At 29.3% G+C, this 16,939-nt stretch overlaps 1 protein-coding gene across 1 annotated transcript in view; it reads right to left on the reverse strand.

Annotated features, from left to right (window-relative positions):
• Positions 1–5,144: 5,144 nt before the first annotated feature.
• SH3PX1 (sorting nexin 33-like protein SH3PX1) overlaps positions 5,145–16,939 on the reverse strand; it is a 73,505-nt gene continuing 61,710 nt past the window's right edge. Inside the window, exon 3 of the mRNA XM_065503011.1 lies at positions 5,145–6,424. Coding sequence (XP_065359083.1) covers positions 6,130–6,424 — 295 coding nt within the window. The 3' untranslated portion in view covers positions 5,145–6,129. The remainder of the gene's footprint in view (positions 6,425–16,939) is intronic.

Consider the following 16,939-nt stretch of genomic DNA (forward strand, 5'->3'; position numbering starts at 1 on the left):
TAAAATATCAATTTAAATCACAAAGCTTCATGTAATTATTTGCCGTTAGCTGCTTTTTTGGGCAGTAAACTGTAAATGCACTTACCAGCATCAATGAGCAGGTAAGTGCATTGAGGTTAACTGCATTTTTAACTTACCTGCACAAAATATCGTGCAAAGTTGATTGTGCAGGTAAGTCAAAATTACTGTATACCCTTCACCTTTGTTGTGGATGCATTATTATTTTTTTTATAATGTATATTGCCCACTTTCAGCGTATAGCATCCTAAATATATCAAGAACACTTTTAAAAATTGTAGAAGTTACAAACGAAACAAAACACCAAAAAACAAAAAACGCAATGCAATAAAACCAACACACATCCAAACATACGTTTCGTTGTATAAAGGCCAAATTAGTATGTACGTTCCGTTCCGTAACGAATCAGCTGTTTTTAGCATAGGGAAAGTTGTGTATGTCGTTAGTTTTTCTGTAACGTTGCCGTTCTGTTGCGGATGAATCTGTTGAAAACAGGGACCGAATTACCGCAATCGTGATAGAATGAACTACGTATCGAAAAATAATTTCGATATCGTAATTATAACAAAATGTACTAAATTTCATGCTCGATATCGATTGCCGTAATCTCAAATAAGAAAATTACGATCGATTTTACTCGATATCGAATGCGGTAATTCGGCCACAGAATTTTGTCCGCAACGTTAAGTGACAGCTAAAACAGCTGATATCATATACACACAAAAATGCTATCAATATGAAAGCAGCGGTGCCAACATTTTTGAAAGGGAAATATTTATAATTAATAAAAGAATAAAAAATATATTTAAAAAAAAAACATATAAATTTAATAAAATAAATATAAATTTCTTCTAATGTATGTAAAAAAAATTATTTTAAATTAAATCATTAACAAACAATATATGTATGTATTTATAAAAATGTTCACAATAATATGTTGACGGTCTAAATACAAAAAACACTAAAAATAGTAACAAAATCACCAAGTTGGTGTTTTGGTTATTATTTTAAAAACAGCTGATACGATCTTACGGAAAAACTAACTAACACCAAAAAAAAAAAAAAAAATACGCAAAGCAATGAAACCAACACACATCCAAACATACATTTTGTTGGTTTTTTGTCAAAATATCTCAAGCTATTATAAAACTACGAAATTTAATATATTTCTACAAGATTATCAAATATGGTATTCCAAACCAGGGTTTAATATTCAGCACCAAAATAAATAGCCTCATGTAACGACTGAACTGAAAAAAGTTTAAGTCTTCAATTTCAAAAATTTGCTTACTGAAAATAGTTGACTGTGCACACACATTACAACAGCAAGCAGCAATCGATTTTGTTTTTTTCCAGCAGCCAAACGAATCAGCAGCCGCCATGTTTCAGTTTTCAACTCTACCGAACTGATTACACGACTTCAGCAGCAAAAACATTTCTGTGTGTGCTGCTTACGCATTGTCAGTTTCGAGTTTTGTTTTTCGTACTACGCAGCGTAACAAAAACTGCTAGCTCGACTGAATAGTACGACTGGCTAGTTTGGCTGGTTGGTTAGAATTTGTTTTTGTATACACTTTGTGAAGCTATGGTTTTTGTGTTTACATTTCACAGAGAAAATTTAAGTATTGTTATTGTTAATAGAGATAAATGCAAAATTCTTGTTTTTTTCAGAAAAAAATTTAATATGCATATATATATTCGATTAACATTAAATTTGATTTCATTACATTTATAAATTTCATAATTTTTCATTATTAAAAATTAAATTAATAAATAAAATTACTACATATCGATGGCTTAATATAAAAAAGCCGTAACTCGATTTTTTGTTAATTTACTGGAGAAGGAAAAAACTTAATAAAATCCATAAAATTTTAGACACAAGAAAAGTTTTAATGCAATTTTGAATAAGAAGACACTTCACATTTTATTTCTCATTTAAAATATATTTATTTTTATTTCAATGAAGTTATTTAATATACCCTTTTTACATTGATATTTTTTAAAAAAAAAATTAGTTACGCCTTTTTATATTAAGCCAACGATATGTATATTTTCATGTCTATTTTCATGGTATGTTCCGTACTTTTCTTCTACTATTCAATATATACAACTTTGCTTCAGCCACAAAAGAGATATTCCGTACGGTATACGAGATATAACCGTGCTAAAATATAGAAAAAGTGATAAAAATCCACCTTGAGCAGCCAACTTGACAAAACTAATGATACAGAAGTCCTTATTTTTGGGGCTACTTTCACGTGCAATTGTCAGAATTGAGTCCCAAAGCAATGGACTGAAAAATGTTGTACTGTGTTAGTCAATATAAAATATAATAAAAAAATATCAATAATTATACCCTACAACACCATAGTGGGGATGTTTGTAACGCCCAAAAATATTAGTCTAACACCCACCTTAAAGTATACCGATCGACTTAGAATCACTTTCTGAGTCGATTATACGATGTCCGTCCGTCCGTCCGTCCGTCTGGTTGGCTGTCTGGCTGGCTGGCTGGCTGGCTGGCCATGTAAACCTTGTGCGCAGAGTACAGGTCGCAATTTGAAGATATTTCGATCAAATTTGGTACATATTACTTTTTCGGCCCAAGGACCAAGCCTATTGAAACTGGCTGAAATCGGTCCATTATTTCACCTAGCCCCCATACAAATGTCCCCTCGAAATTGGACTTTATCGGTCATAAATGTTTAATTTATCTATGTATCTACACAAATTTCGGTCCAAATAAGTTTTATATATACAAAATTCATGTCACCAAATTTTGTTACGATCGGTCCATAATTAGTCATAGCTCCCATACAGAACCGCTTCCGAAAATCACTTTAACGTGCATAAATCGCTTAAAAATGTTGGTATACATTGTTAACTTTAATATAGACATAAATCACACGACCTAATTTTATGGTGATCGGTCCATAATTGGTCATAGCTCCCATATAAGGCCCACTTCCGAAAATCACTCAAAAATATAAATTATTGATATTTTAAAAGAAAAATATTTTTACTCATTTACTTGGTGTAGGGTATTATATGGTCGGGCTTGACCGACCATACTTTCTTACTTGTTTTTTATTCTAAATTTATTAATTAATAATTTTATTAAATTTATTTTTTAGTATTTTTAATTAAGATATAATAAATATAAGAATTTCCTATTTATTTCTATTAACAATAATAACATTTAAATTTCCTCTGTGATATGTAAACATAAAAACCAAAAAATCATACGATTCAACCTAGCTTCATAAAGTGTGTGTTGTTGTACACACATTTTATACCACCAGCCAAACTAGCCAGTCGTACTATTCAGTCGAGCTAGCAGTTTTTGTTACGCTGCGTAGTACGAAAAACAAAACTCGAAACTGACAATGCGTAAGCAGCACACACAGAAATGTTTTTGCTGCTGAAGTCGTGTAATCAGTTCGGTAGAGAAATCGAAGAATTTTTAGGAGCTTCAATTGCTTATTTTCTTGCAAAATAATTTGTCATTAAACTTTGCGATTTTGAATTTTTAAGTTGCTTATGCAACTCTTGATATCCGGAATCTTTAATTCTCTTTCCGTATCTGAATTTATATTAAGAATTTGATTTTGTAAAAAAACATTATATCAGTGATGCAAAATTGGTTTAATTTAAAAATGGTGAAAAGGTAAGGCCCTTAAGGGCTCGGTTATGTAAATGAAGAATTAAAAAAAAGCTTTAAAAACCATCTAAAATTTCAAAATCTTTTAAAATTCGAAAAAAAATTTATTTAAAAATCGCATAAATTTGAATCCGCATAAAACGAGACCACGAAGGTGAAGGGTATAAAAACACTTTATATAACAACATGAATATTTTAGTTTGCTTTGACAAATATTTTTTCTAATCAAATATTTTTCCATTCGTTTAAAAATACTTTTGTTCAACACGTTTTTGTATATTATATTAAATAAACCTTTTATATTATTTAATCGCGAATATTCAAGATATTCCAATAGGTTATGGGCCCAGAATATTCATATTAAATGAGCCTATTGTTGACAATATACATTAATTCTGTAAAGCAATCCATGACATTATTCGTAAAATGGAGTGCAACGAAAAATCATGCATGCATTGCTTGTCTTCTATAAAAGTAAACTAACACTCTCAAAAGCAACGAATACTTGACGATTGGTATGAATGGTTTTAATGCTGATAGAATGAATTTACGTACATGTTATAAGTTTTACTGTACACAAGTTTAACTTAACATATTGGTTTTGCACAGTGGTATAGAAAAAAATAGAGGGAAATAAATCTATAACTTCTAGACGCTTAGTCCGATTTCAATAAAATTTGACGTGCGGAAAGAGGAAATATTGTCGTGTTTAAGTTTTGTTTTCGACCTCATGGGCCCACCAGATGTGGGGCCAGGGGTCCCAAAAGTAGGACACCTCGGGTATGTTACATTTTTAAAACGGTCCTATTTCTTCGTTTTGGTTCCGATTTCCAAAAAATTACATATAAAGAATCTCCTTGTAGAGTAATATAAAAAACCACTTATAGCTTACGAGATATTTGCATTTTAAAATTAAATTTTCAAAATATTTACCCACCCTACTCCAGTTTTTTGATATCGGGTCTAAATATTTCCCGATTTTCTCCATTTTTATTTTATTGGACTAACAATAAATGTATATGTTAAACAGAAAAAGAATTGTTTAAAAATCATGACCGACTTCAATGTTATATGCATTTTAATTTAAAAAAATTTTAAATACTAATTCCGTAAGATTCTGTATGTTCACAAACTACATATGTATACACACAAATGTCAACGAATTGTGTGAATGTTTTTAGTTTCTTTCATATGGCAATCAGAAAAGAAATGAGTTTACGCATAGCTCGGCATATTTTTGTTATTGTCGATTAAAGACAATGCAATAGCAATGAATTTATGAATGGGCAGAAAACGTGAATGTTTTCACATTAACACATTAACTGTCTGCGTTGGACGAGTACCATAAAAAATGTTCGGGGGTTCTAGCTCCTAATATGGCGGTATAGGTTCGAATCAGAGTGGGATACTCTGGCATTGTATTTTGTATAGAGCTCCAAAATGTCTATAGCTAAATAAAACATTATTTTATACATATAGTACATAGGTATATAATTATATTTCACACTTTAAATAAACTTATATTGATAACATACAGTGTATCACAAAACAATTTGCTTGCGCATTTTTGTGATTAATTAGTTTTTCATTCATACCTAAAATTAAAAAAAAAACAGGCGAAAATAATTTTTTTTTGTAATAGATAAAAAAAATTTTGAATATTAATTTTTGTTTAGTTGTTGATTTACTTTATTATTATGCATCACAATTTTCAGGTCACAAAAGTATTTTACATTTTTCAAATTCAATTATTTTTGGTTTTTTAATTTTTTCTTAGAATTTGTTTATATTAAAAAGATACTTTTGATGTATTTTCCAATTGTTATTAGTTTTTTTTTTTTTTGCTCAAAATGCCGAAAGGAAAATAATTAATCATTTCTGAAAGAAAAATTATTTTAAATCGATTAAATATATTTGTGATATATTGAATAGATGTCGTCAAACAATAAAAAATGTAATAAATTGGGCAATATTACACGAAAGCATTGGAAATTTACCTCTCATTGGTCGCCCAAAATCCTTAAATGCGAGAGGACATAACGTTTCCTTTAACAAAAAAAAAAATACAATAAAATTAAAAAAATAAAAGCTTGAAAAATTAACGGGAATTTAGAAAAATGCAAAATACTTTTGTGACCTGCTAATTGTAATGCAAGAACTAAACCAAAATGAATATTGTTACAATTTTTATCTTTTTATGTAATTGTTTTTTTATAATTATGTATATGTATGAATGAAACACAAATGTCTAATAAAAATGTGTAAGCAAAATAGTTTTGTGATACACTGTACATACATATGTATAACAATGTAAACTTTGTTACATACTATAAAAATACATATTGTAAATACGTAATAATAATAAATGTAATTACTTTTAAATTGGAATATGTAAATAAATATACGAATTTGAACGTATATGTGAAAAAATAGTGTGCGTTTTTAATTCAATCATCAATTTGTGTGTAGGCATCTTGTAGTCTGGACACTATACCAGCATAAAACTTGATTTGTTCTTCAATAAGTGATTTGAGAGTTTGTTTTAAATGAATCTCACGTTCCATTCTAAAATGAGACATTTCAGCAATAACGGCATATGAAATAATATCAGTGCGTCGGTTAACATCCGCCATTTGGGAATTACTCATCTTTTGTTCAGCAGCCAGACGTTCACATTCTTTTCGTTTCTGCATAGCTCCCTTATGGGTTGATAAAATGTCAGGAAAACTGCTCAATATACCCCTTAAAAGAAAAATAAGAAATATTAATTGGTTGTGTATTTTATTTTTGTAACGGCTATTTTCACAATGTACGATTATTTCATTTTAACTAACTGTCGGTTTGTTTAACGGGGACCATTTAACCAACGGTTACCGATTTACGTTTCACCATCATTTGATTACTTAACCAACGCATTCAGTAGAAAGTATGGAAATAATGCATACATTTGTTTAAGAAAAATAGTGTAATGAAAGATTGAAATATAAAAAATTGTCTAAAAAGACGGCATACAAAATAATCACCCTTATCGTGGTTGGCTTAACTTCTTACGCCTACGACAGTTTCGTACTAGATTAAAGAAACAGTTTGCATTTTATCTTTAATCTAGTACGAAACTGTCGTAGGCGTAAGACGCTTACGAAAACCACGATAAGGGTGAATAATTTGTGTTTTATTAGTTGTATAATAAAAAAACGTATAAAACTCAAAAATATTAAGGTACCTAACTGTATAATTTACAGTATACATAGGTATTGCGCATTTATAGCAAGAAACAAACTGAACAACAATTACTGAAAACCAAAAAGGAAAGGTGCACATTTGTTGTTTGGTTTGTAAGTGCAATATCCGGGTGGTATCTGGATCACACCGTGCAAAATTTCCTTTTCTTAGCTTTACACTTTTAAAAATTATAAATATAAATGTTTTTCCATATTCTTTTTTTATATTTCTTACAATATAACCGAAATTTGTTCGGTTATATTTAACAGTAACTTTGTTGTTAAATAGTGTCAGTTAAGAATTAATCGTACATTGTGAAATTCAAATTAGCCTAACTTGCGGTTAAAGTTCACGTTAACTTGAAAATGTGAAAAAAGGTCTGAGTTAGTTAAACATAAGCTATATAAATTTCGTTTAACCCCCCTTACACGAAGTCTGGCTATGTGTTAACTAATAGTTAAAACTGTAATTTTTCTTACAAAAATCGATAGTATAACTATTAGTTAACAAATAATAAGACTTCGTGTTAATGGGGGTTGTTTAGGTTGCATCCTTTTTGTAATAACTACATTAAACGTATTAAACGTCTCATGTAAACGCTTAAATGCCTCGCAAACTATGCAATCTGTGCATTTTTACACTCTCGCAAATGAACTGTCAAAAAATGTATGGAAATTCGTTTGCACAACTCCGATAAGTTTGCGAGACAATTTAGACTCGCAAACTTGAATTTATTGTGCATTTGATGAATCAGCTGCTTTTGTTTACTTTTATTAATCTATATATATGGGGCATTTCACGTCAAGTGAACCAACTTTTGAAATCGATGTCTTCCGATCGCGATGAAATTTGCACCAATGTAATTCGGACACCATTTTTCAACAAGATCGGTCAAGAACTCTCTGAGTTATAGGAGGTCAAAATTTGACATTTTGGCTAAACAGGTGTTTTTTTTCTATCCATATAACTTATTACCTATTGTTCTTAGCAAAATGTGTCCCAAATAGTTTAGATAGCTATTTATGCAATCTTTCGAAAAAAAAAAATTAAAAAAATTTAATAAAATATTTTTGATTTTTTTTTTTAAATCAAAAATATTTTTGACTTTTTTTTCAAAATGGGCCCTTTTTATTTTTTTTTTATTTTTTTAAAGAAAGCTTAGGTCTTTTCCTAAGCGACCTATATGGTCGCTTAGTGGGATGCGAGTGGGATATCTATCAAAAAAAATATTTTGTAACTCAAGATTTAAAATTTTTGAATTTTTTTGCAAAATCAAAAACTTTGTTGACTTTTTTTTTAAAAAATGGACCCATTTTTTAATTTTTTTTGCTCAGAAGAAAGCTTATGTGTTTTCCTTTAACACCCTTTTTGTCGCTTAGTGGGATGCGAGTGGGATATCTATAAAAAAAAATGTTTTGTAACTCAAGACATACAATTTTTTACTTTTTTTTGAAAAATCAAAAACCTTTTTGACTTTTTTTTTTCCAAAATGGACTCTATTTTTATTAATTTTTTTTTCTCAAAAGAAAGCTTAGGTCTTTTCCTTTAAAACCTTTTTGGTCGCTTAGTGGGATGCGAGTGGGATATCTATCAAAATAAATGTTTTGTAACTCAAGACAAATGTTTTTAAATTGATTTTTTTCATATTTGTGTGTAAGTGTTTCTAAAACCTTAAAAATAAAAACCACAACAACTGACCGATAATAGCCACTGGAGGGGTGCAATATGAGGCCGACCGCTATTAATTTTCCACCCCCAAAATTTGTCTGAGTTTTGTATCTTGCGGCTTTTTTAGTCAATCCTAGAGGTAGTTTTCAGCGCACGTGATTTTCATTGTTAAAATATCAGGTGCCCCAGAAACAAATTTTTGGAATCAAGTGGAAATATTTTATGGCCCTTCTCCGAAGTACCAGTTTATTTATTATTTTATGACATTTGACTTTAAGAAGTGGGTGGAGAGGTAGAAGTTGACAGGTAGGTTATTTATATGGTGGTTTATTTTTATTATTATTTGTAACATTTGGTTAAACTAGGTACTTTAGTATGTAAGCCCTTCTTGACCCTAATAAAAGATTTTAGACTCATTCATTAAAACGTACTACCTATATGATCTTAAAAAACTATTTATTGTCATTCTGAAGACATACGGAAATCAGTTTTTTAGAAACAGCGTTAAAGTTAAGACGTGTGTTATTTACATAAATACTTACAAAATTCAAAATGTCTACGACTTCTAAAAAGGCTAAGGTTGAAAATGAAATTTATTCGTCTTTTTGTTTTAATCCCTTTAACAAAATGAAGCACAGATCATCAGATATGCGAAATATTTCCGACGGCTTATTAAAACAAGTAAAAGTGCTATATTCGGCTATGCCGAATCTTATATACCCTTCACCTTTGTTGTGGATGCATTATTATTTTTTATAATTAGTATATGGGGCATTTCATGTCAAGTGAACCAACTTTTGAAATCGATGTCTTCCGATCGGGATGAAATTTGCACCAAGGTTAGCTCTATTGGATAGTAACTCAGACACAATTTTTCAACAACATCGGTCGAGAACTCTCTGAGTTATAGGGGGTAAAATTTTGACAATTTGGTCAAACAGGGGTTTTTTCTTATCCATGTAACTTATTACCTATTGTTCTTAGCAAAATGTGTCCCAAATAGTATAGATAGCTATTTCTTCGATCTTTCGAAAAAAAATATTTAAAAAAAAAATAAAAAATTTTTAATATTTTTTTTCCGAAATCAAAAACTTTTTTGACTTTTTTTTAAAATGGGTCCTTTTTTTTTTTTTTTTTTTTTTTTTTTTCTTAAAATAAAGTTTAGATATTTTCCTTGAACACCTACTTGGTCGCTTAGTGGGATGCGAGTGGGATATCTATCAAAATAAATATTTTGTAACTCAAAACATAAAATTTTTGACTTTTTTTGCAAAATCAAAAACTTTGTTGACTTTTTTTTTTCAAAATGGACCCTTTTTTAATCTTTTTTTTTAGGTCAAACAAAAGCTTAGATATTATCCTTGAAGACCCTTTTGGTCGCTTAGTGGGATGCGAGTGGGATATCTATCAAAATAAATATTTTTTAACTCAAGACTTACAATTTTTGACTTTTTTTTTGCAAATACGATTTTTTTTGTAGTCAAAAGAAAGCTTAGGTCCATTCCTTTAAGATATTTTTAGTCCCTTAGTGGGATGCGAGTGGGATATCTATCAAAATAAATATTTTGTAACAATTTTTTAATTTTTTTTTGCAAAATCGAAATTTTTTTCCAATATGGGACTATTTTTTAAAAATTTTTTTTTGCTCAAAAGAAAGCTTAGGTCTTTTCCTTTAAGACCTATTTTGTCACTTAGGAAGATGTGAGTAGGATATCTATTAAAATAAAAATGTTGTAACTCAAGACATTCAATTATTGACTTTTTTTTTGCAAATTCGAATTTTTTTTCAAAATGGGCCCTTTTTTAAAAATTTTTTTTTAGTCAAAAGAAAGCTTAGGTCCATTCCTTTAAGATATTTTAGGTCCCTTAGTGGGATACGAGTGGGATATCTATCAAAATAAATATTTTGTAACTCAAGATATACAATTTTTGATTTTTTGGCAAAATCAAAAACTTTTTTGACTTTTTTTTAAAATGGGCCCTTTTTGTAATTTTTTTTTTTGCTATAAAGAAAGCTTAGGCCTATTCCTTTAAGATGGTTTTGATCGCTTAGTGGGATGAGAGTGGGATATATATCAAAATAAATGTTTTGTAACTCAAGACATACAATTTTTGTGTTAAAACATTTATTTTGATAGATATCCCACTCGCATCCCACTAAGGGACTAAAAATATCTTAAAGGAATGGACCTAGGCTTTCTTTTGAGCAAAAAAAAAAATTAAAAAAGGGCCCATATTGGAAAAAAATTTTGATTTTGCAAAAAAAAAGTAAAAAATTGTATGTCTTGCGTTACAAAATATTTATTTTGATAGATATCCCACTCGCATCCCACTAAGGGACTAAAAATATCTTAAAGGAATGGACCTAAGCTTTCTTTTGACTACAAAAAAAATTTTAAAAAAAGGGCCCATTTGGAAAAAAAATCGTATTTGCAAAAAAAAAAGTCAAAAATTGTAAGTCTTGAGTTAAAAAATATTTATTTTGATAGATATCCACCTCGCATCCCACTAAGCGACCAAAAGGGTCTTCAAGGATAATATCTAAGCTTTTGTTTGACCTAAAAAAAAAGATTAAAAAAGGGTCCATTTTGAAAAAAAAAGTCAACAAAGTTTTTGATTTTGCAAAAAAAGTCAAAAATTTTATGTTTTGAGTTACAAAATATTTATTTTGATAGATATCCCACTCGCATCCCACTAAGCGACCAAGTAGGTGTTCAAGGAAAATATCTAAACTTTATTTTAAGAAAAAAAAAAAAAAAAAAAAAAAAAAGGACCGGACCCATTTTAAAAAAAAGTCAAAAAAGTTTTTGATTTCGGAAAAAAAATATTACAAATTTTTTATTTTTTTTTTAAATATTTTATTTCGAAAGATCGAAGAAATAGCTATCTATACTATTTGGGACACATTTTGCTAAGAACAATAGGTAATAAGTTACATGGATAAGAAAAAACCCCTGTTTGACCAAATTGTCAAAATTTTACCCCCTATAACTCAGAGAGTTCTCGACCGATGTTGTTGAAAAATTGTGTCTGAGTTACTATCCAATAGAGCTAACCTTGGTGCAAATTTCATCCCGATCGGAAGACATCGATTTCAAAAGTTGGTTCACTTGACATGAAATGCCCCATATATGTATGTACATTGCCCACTTTCAGCGTACAGCATCCTAAATTTATCAAGAACACAAAAAACAACAACAACGCCAAACGAAACAAAACACCAAAAGAAAAAACAAAATACGCAAGCCAATGAAACCAACACACATCCAAACATACATTTAATTGTATAAAAAACAACAACGCCAAAAGAAACAAAACACAAAAGAAAAACAAAATACGCAACGCATGCACATCCAAACATACGATTTGTTGCTTTTTTGTAAAAAAAACCAACACACAACCAAACAAACGTTTAGTTGTATAAAAAACAACAACAACGCCAAAAGAAACAAAACACAAAAAAAAACAAAGCATGCACAAAACTTCCACATCCAAACATACGTTTTGTTGTTTTTTTGTCAAAGCATGCAATACATTGTGTTTTTTGATGAAATTTTCAGAGGTTGTCTCGGATTTTTGCTCATATCTCCGTTATTTATGGACGGATTTTGCTGATTTTAAATAGCAAAATTCTCGAAAGTATGTCTGACAGAATTGTTGAAGATTTGGATCCCGGAGATATCTGGGGCCTTCAGAAAATTGATTTCAACAGACAGACAGACAGACATGGCTTAATCGACTCCGCTATCTATAAGGATCCAGAATATATATACTTTATAGGGTCGAAATGAAAAATGTAGAAATTACAAACGGAATGACAAACTTCTCACGAAGCTGAAGGGTATAAAAATTCCCTACGCTGTCAAAACGATTGAAAATTTGTGGATCATGCAGGAAAGAGCTCGGAAAGTTGAACGAATTACCGAATTTGAATAGTAATGAGCCTTGCGTTGAAGTTATTCCAGATGAAGACAAAAGTAATTCCGAGAATGAAGACAGAACTGTTGATGATGATGGTTATTCTAACTATTCAAATTCAACGAATGAGTGTCGAAACCAATACCATAAGGATGCAGTAGAAGTTCTTGAACAAATAAAAGAGAAATACAAAACGTCACAGAGTGAAGCTGAAAGAATTCAACTTCTCACGCTTGCTCCAAGAACATGGAGTTCTGCAAAAACAATGACTGAGTTTGGAACGTTCAACGAAAAGCAAGAATTGCTAAACAATTGGTTGCTGAGCATGGGATTCTCACACTCCCAAACAAAAAGAAGGGAAAAACTTTGGAGTGCGATACTAAATCTCTAATAACTCAGTTTTATCAGCGAGATGATATGAGTCGCCTGATGCCAGGGATGAAAGACTGGATGTCTGTACGAATCGATGGCAAGAAAGTTCAAATGCAGAAGAGAATGGTTCTCTGTAACCTGAATGAATTATTCGCAACATTTCAATCTGAATACGAGGACGTCAAAATTGGATTCACAAAATTTACACAACTGAGGCCAAAACATTGCGTTTTGGCAGGAAGCAGCGGAACTCACACAGTATGTGTTTGTATTTACCATGAAAATGTTAAATTGATGTTGAAGGAAATCAACTTAAATTACTTAAAAGATGATTCATCAGAAGATTTACACCATTACCGCGATTGCCTTAAATTGACTATGTGCCCTAATGCTACAACTTCTTGCCACTTAGGTGAATGTTCGAATTGCCCGGAAACCACATCCATCAAAGAAAATTTAATCAACTCTTTTGATCGAGAATGTATTGAGGAGTTAAAATTTGAATCTTGGCTTCAGACTGAAAGATGCACACTGAAAACCATAATTTTAAATGTGGATGATTTTGTGGAAGAACTGTGTAGATGATTGCTAAATTTGAGAACCCATGACTTTTTAGTCAAAGAGCAGTGGTCATTCTTCAAGGACTTGAAAACACATTTGAAGTCTGGTGAATTCATTATTTCATTTGATTTCGCAGAGAACTATAAATATGTTCTTCAGGATTCCATACAAGCATTCCACTTCAATAACGACCAAGCAACTATATTCACAGTAGTTATTTACTACATGAAAGAAGAAAACCTGGAACACAAAAGTATGGCAATCATATCCGACGATTTAAAACATGACCAGTTTATGAGTACCAGAAGATAATACTAAATTATCTAAAATCAAAATTTACAGTAGAAAAGGTATACTACGTTTCGGACGGAGCTCGTCAACATTTTAAAAACAAAAGTAGCTTCGCAAATCTTACAGCTCATGAAAAAGATTTTGGAATGCCAGCTGAGTGGCATTTTCATCCTACTGCTCATGGTAAAGGAGCATGTGATGGTATTGGAGCAAACCTCAAAAGAAATGCAGTGAAGTATAGCCTCCAGTGCTCTCATCAAGATCGCATCTTAGATGCGACTGCTTTAGAATTATTGTAAATAAACTAAAATCGTTTTTAGTAGCAAAGAGGATCATGAAGAAACATTGAAAACACTAAAGAGCAGATTCGATGCTGCGGTAACAATCGATGGCACTGATCAATACCATGCTTTCATACCGCTTGTCGATGGAAGACTCAAATTAAAAAGTTTTCTGCATCTACTCAATGCGATTTCTTTCCAAAGCCAAAAAAGAAGCCAGCAGCGAAATCAGTAGCTGAATCTAATAACGCCAAGAAAGGATTGACAAAAAAAAGCAGCTAATAAAGGTGACAAATACGGAGGATAAAAGTATGGATATTTGAAAATTTAAAAACTTCATAAATTAAGTGTAAAAATAGTTATTATATAAATTGATCTATTGTGATTAAGATTAAATTTTACTAATTATTCATCTTTTTATTATTATTATTATTATTATTATTATTATTATTATTATTATTATTATTATTATTATTATTATTATTATTATTATTATTATTATTATTATTATTATTATTATTATTATTATTATTATTATTATTATTATTATTATTATTATTATTATTATTATTATTATTATTATTATTATTATTATTATTATTATTATTATTATTATTATTATTATTATTATTATTATTATTATTATTATTATTATTATTATTATTATTATTATTATTATTATTATTATTATTATTATTATTATTATTATTATTATTATTATTATTATTATTATTATTATTATTATTATTATTATTATTATTATTATTATTATTATTATTATTATTATTATTATTATTATTATTATTATTATTATTATTATTATTATTATTATTATTATTATTATTATTATTATTATTATTATTATTATTATTATTATTATTATTATTATTATTATTATTATTATTATTATTATTATTATTATTATATATTAAATTAATTATTATTACAATTAAATAACAAAATTAAATTATTCAACATTTCCATAGAAAAAAAGTGATTTTTATTCCTGAGGTTAACATATTATGGGTATTACAGTATCGAGTTTAATTTTTAAGGTTTACACACAAATATGAAAAAAATTAAAATAGGGCAAATTTAAAAACCTTTGTCTTGAGTTACAAAACATTTATTTTGATAGATATCCCACTCGCATCCCACTAAGCGACCAAAAAGGTTTTAAAGGAAAAGACCTAAGCTTTCTTTTGAGAAAAAAAATTAATAAAAAAAGTCCATTTTGGAAAAAAAAGTCAAAAAGGTTTTTGATTTTTCAAAAAAAAGTAAAAAATTGTATGTCTTGAGTTACAAAACATTTTTTTATAGATATCCCACTCGCATCCCACTAAGCGACAAAAAGGGTGTTAAAGGAAAACACATAAGCTTTCTTCTGAGCAAAAAAAAAATTAAAAAATTGGTCCATTTCTTTAAAAAAAGTCAACAAAGTTTTTGATTTTGCAAAAAAATTCAAAAATTTTAAATCTTGAGTTACAAAATATTTTTTTTGATAGATATCCCACTCGCATCCCACTAAGCGACCATATAGGTCGCTTAAGAAAAGACCTACGCTTTCTTAAAAAAAATAAAAAGGGTCCATTTTGAAAAAAAAAGTCAAAAATATTTTTGATTTAAAAAAAAAAAAATCAAAAATATTTTATTAAATTTTTTTAATTTTTTTTTTCGAAAGATTGCATAAATAGCTATCTAAACTATTTGGGACACATTTTGCTAAGAACAATAGGTAATAAGTTATATGGATAAAAAAAACACCTGTTTGGCCAAAATGTCAAATTTTGACCTCCTATAACTCAGAGAGTTCTTGACCGATCTTGTTGAAAAATGGTGTCCGAATTACTATCCAATAGAACTAACATTGGTGCAAATTTCATCGCGATCGGAAGACATCGATTTCAAAAGTTGGTTCACTTGACGTGAAATGCCCCATATAAAATAGTAACGTAACTGACTGACTGATTCATCATCGCACAGCCCAAACGGCTGAAGCTAGAAATTTTAACTGTGGGTTGCTCTCTCCCCAAAACGATCCGATAAGAAGGGATTTTTGGAAATTCGAACGTTTAGGGGGTAAAAACGGGTAAATTCGGTAACCTTATATCTTCAAAAGTATTAAAGATACAAAAAACTTAAAATTGCATATTACTCCATTCAAAAAATAAGCTGACTAATACTTTTTCGAAATTCGAAACTTTTAGGGGAGAAAATGGGTAAAAACTGTATTTTGGTACTTTTTTGGCACCGTATGTATCTTTTAAACCAATAAACATAGAATCAAATTTTAAATCGTATTCTTTACTTATCAAAAAATAAAAAATATAAGTTTGGTACCTTTTGGAAATTCGAACCCTTAAGGGATAAAAATTGTGTTTATTTTTGGTACTTTTTCATAAAATATGTTTTTCTATAATTTGACATAGACATACGAATATTTTATTATGAGCTCCCACCACGTTACAGAAATTTATTTGAATAAAATTTTACCACCTCAATGGGGATAAAAAAAAGGTACCAAAAAGGGGATAAAATCGTGAAAATACATTATATTTGAAATTATTAAGCCAATTTTGATAATTTTTTTAACGTTGGCTCCTGGATTCATACAAAAATTAACTAATAGGTAGTTATTTGGAACTCGAGTACATAGGTGTATATTGGGCCAAATCCGGGTAAACAGTTTGGTACTTTTTTTAAAACATATTTTTCTTGGGCACATTAACACAGATTTTAATATTTTGAGACATGCCTGTAGCATAAACAATTTTGGCCAAATGGAATATATTTAAATTTCCAACTTGAGGGGTGTTCAAGAAAGAAAAGGGAAATTGGTACTTTTCTCCTAATGGTACTTTTTTAACATTTTAAATTATTTCAGTTATCGACATTAAAGTTAGCTGATATGTATCTGAGTGATGTTAGTGTTAGGAATAGGGTA

The sequence above is a fragment of the Calliphora vicina genome, chromosome 3, assembly GCF_958450345.1.
Source record: "Calliphora vicina chromosome 3, idCalVici1.1, whole genome shotgun sequence".
In the NCBI taxonomy this organism is placed as follows: Eukaryota; Metazoa; Arthropoda; class Insecta; order Diptera; family Calliphoridae; genus Calliphora; species Calliphora vicina.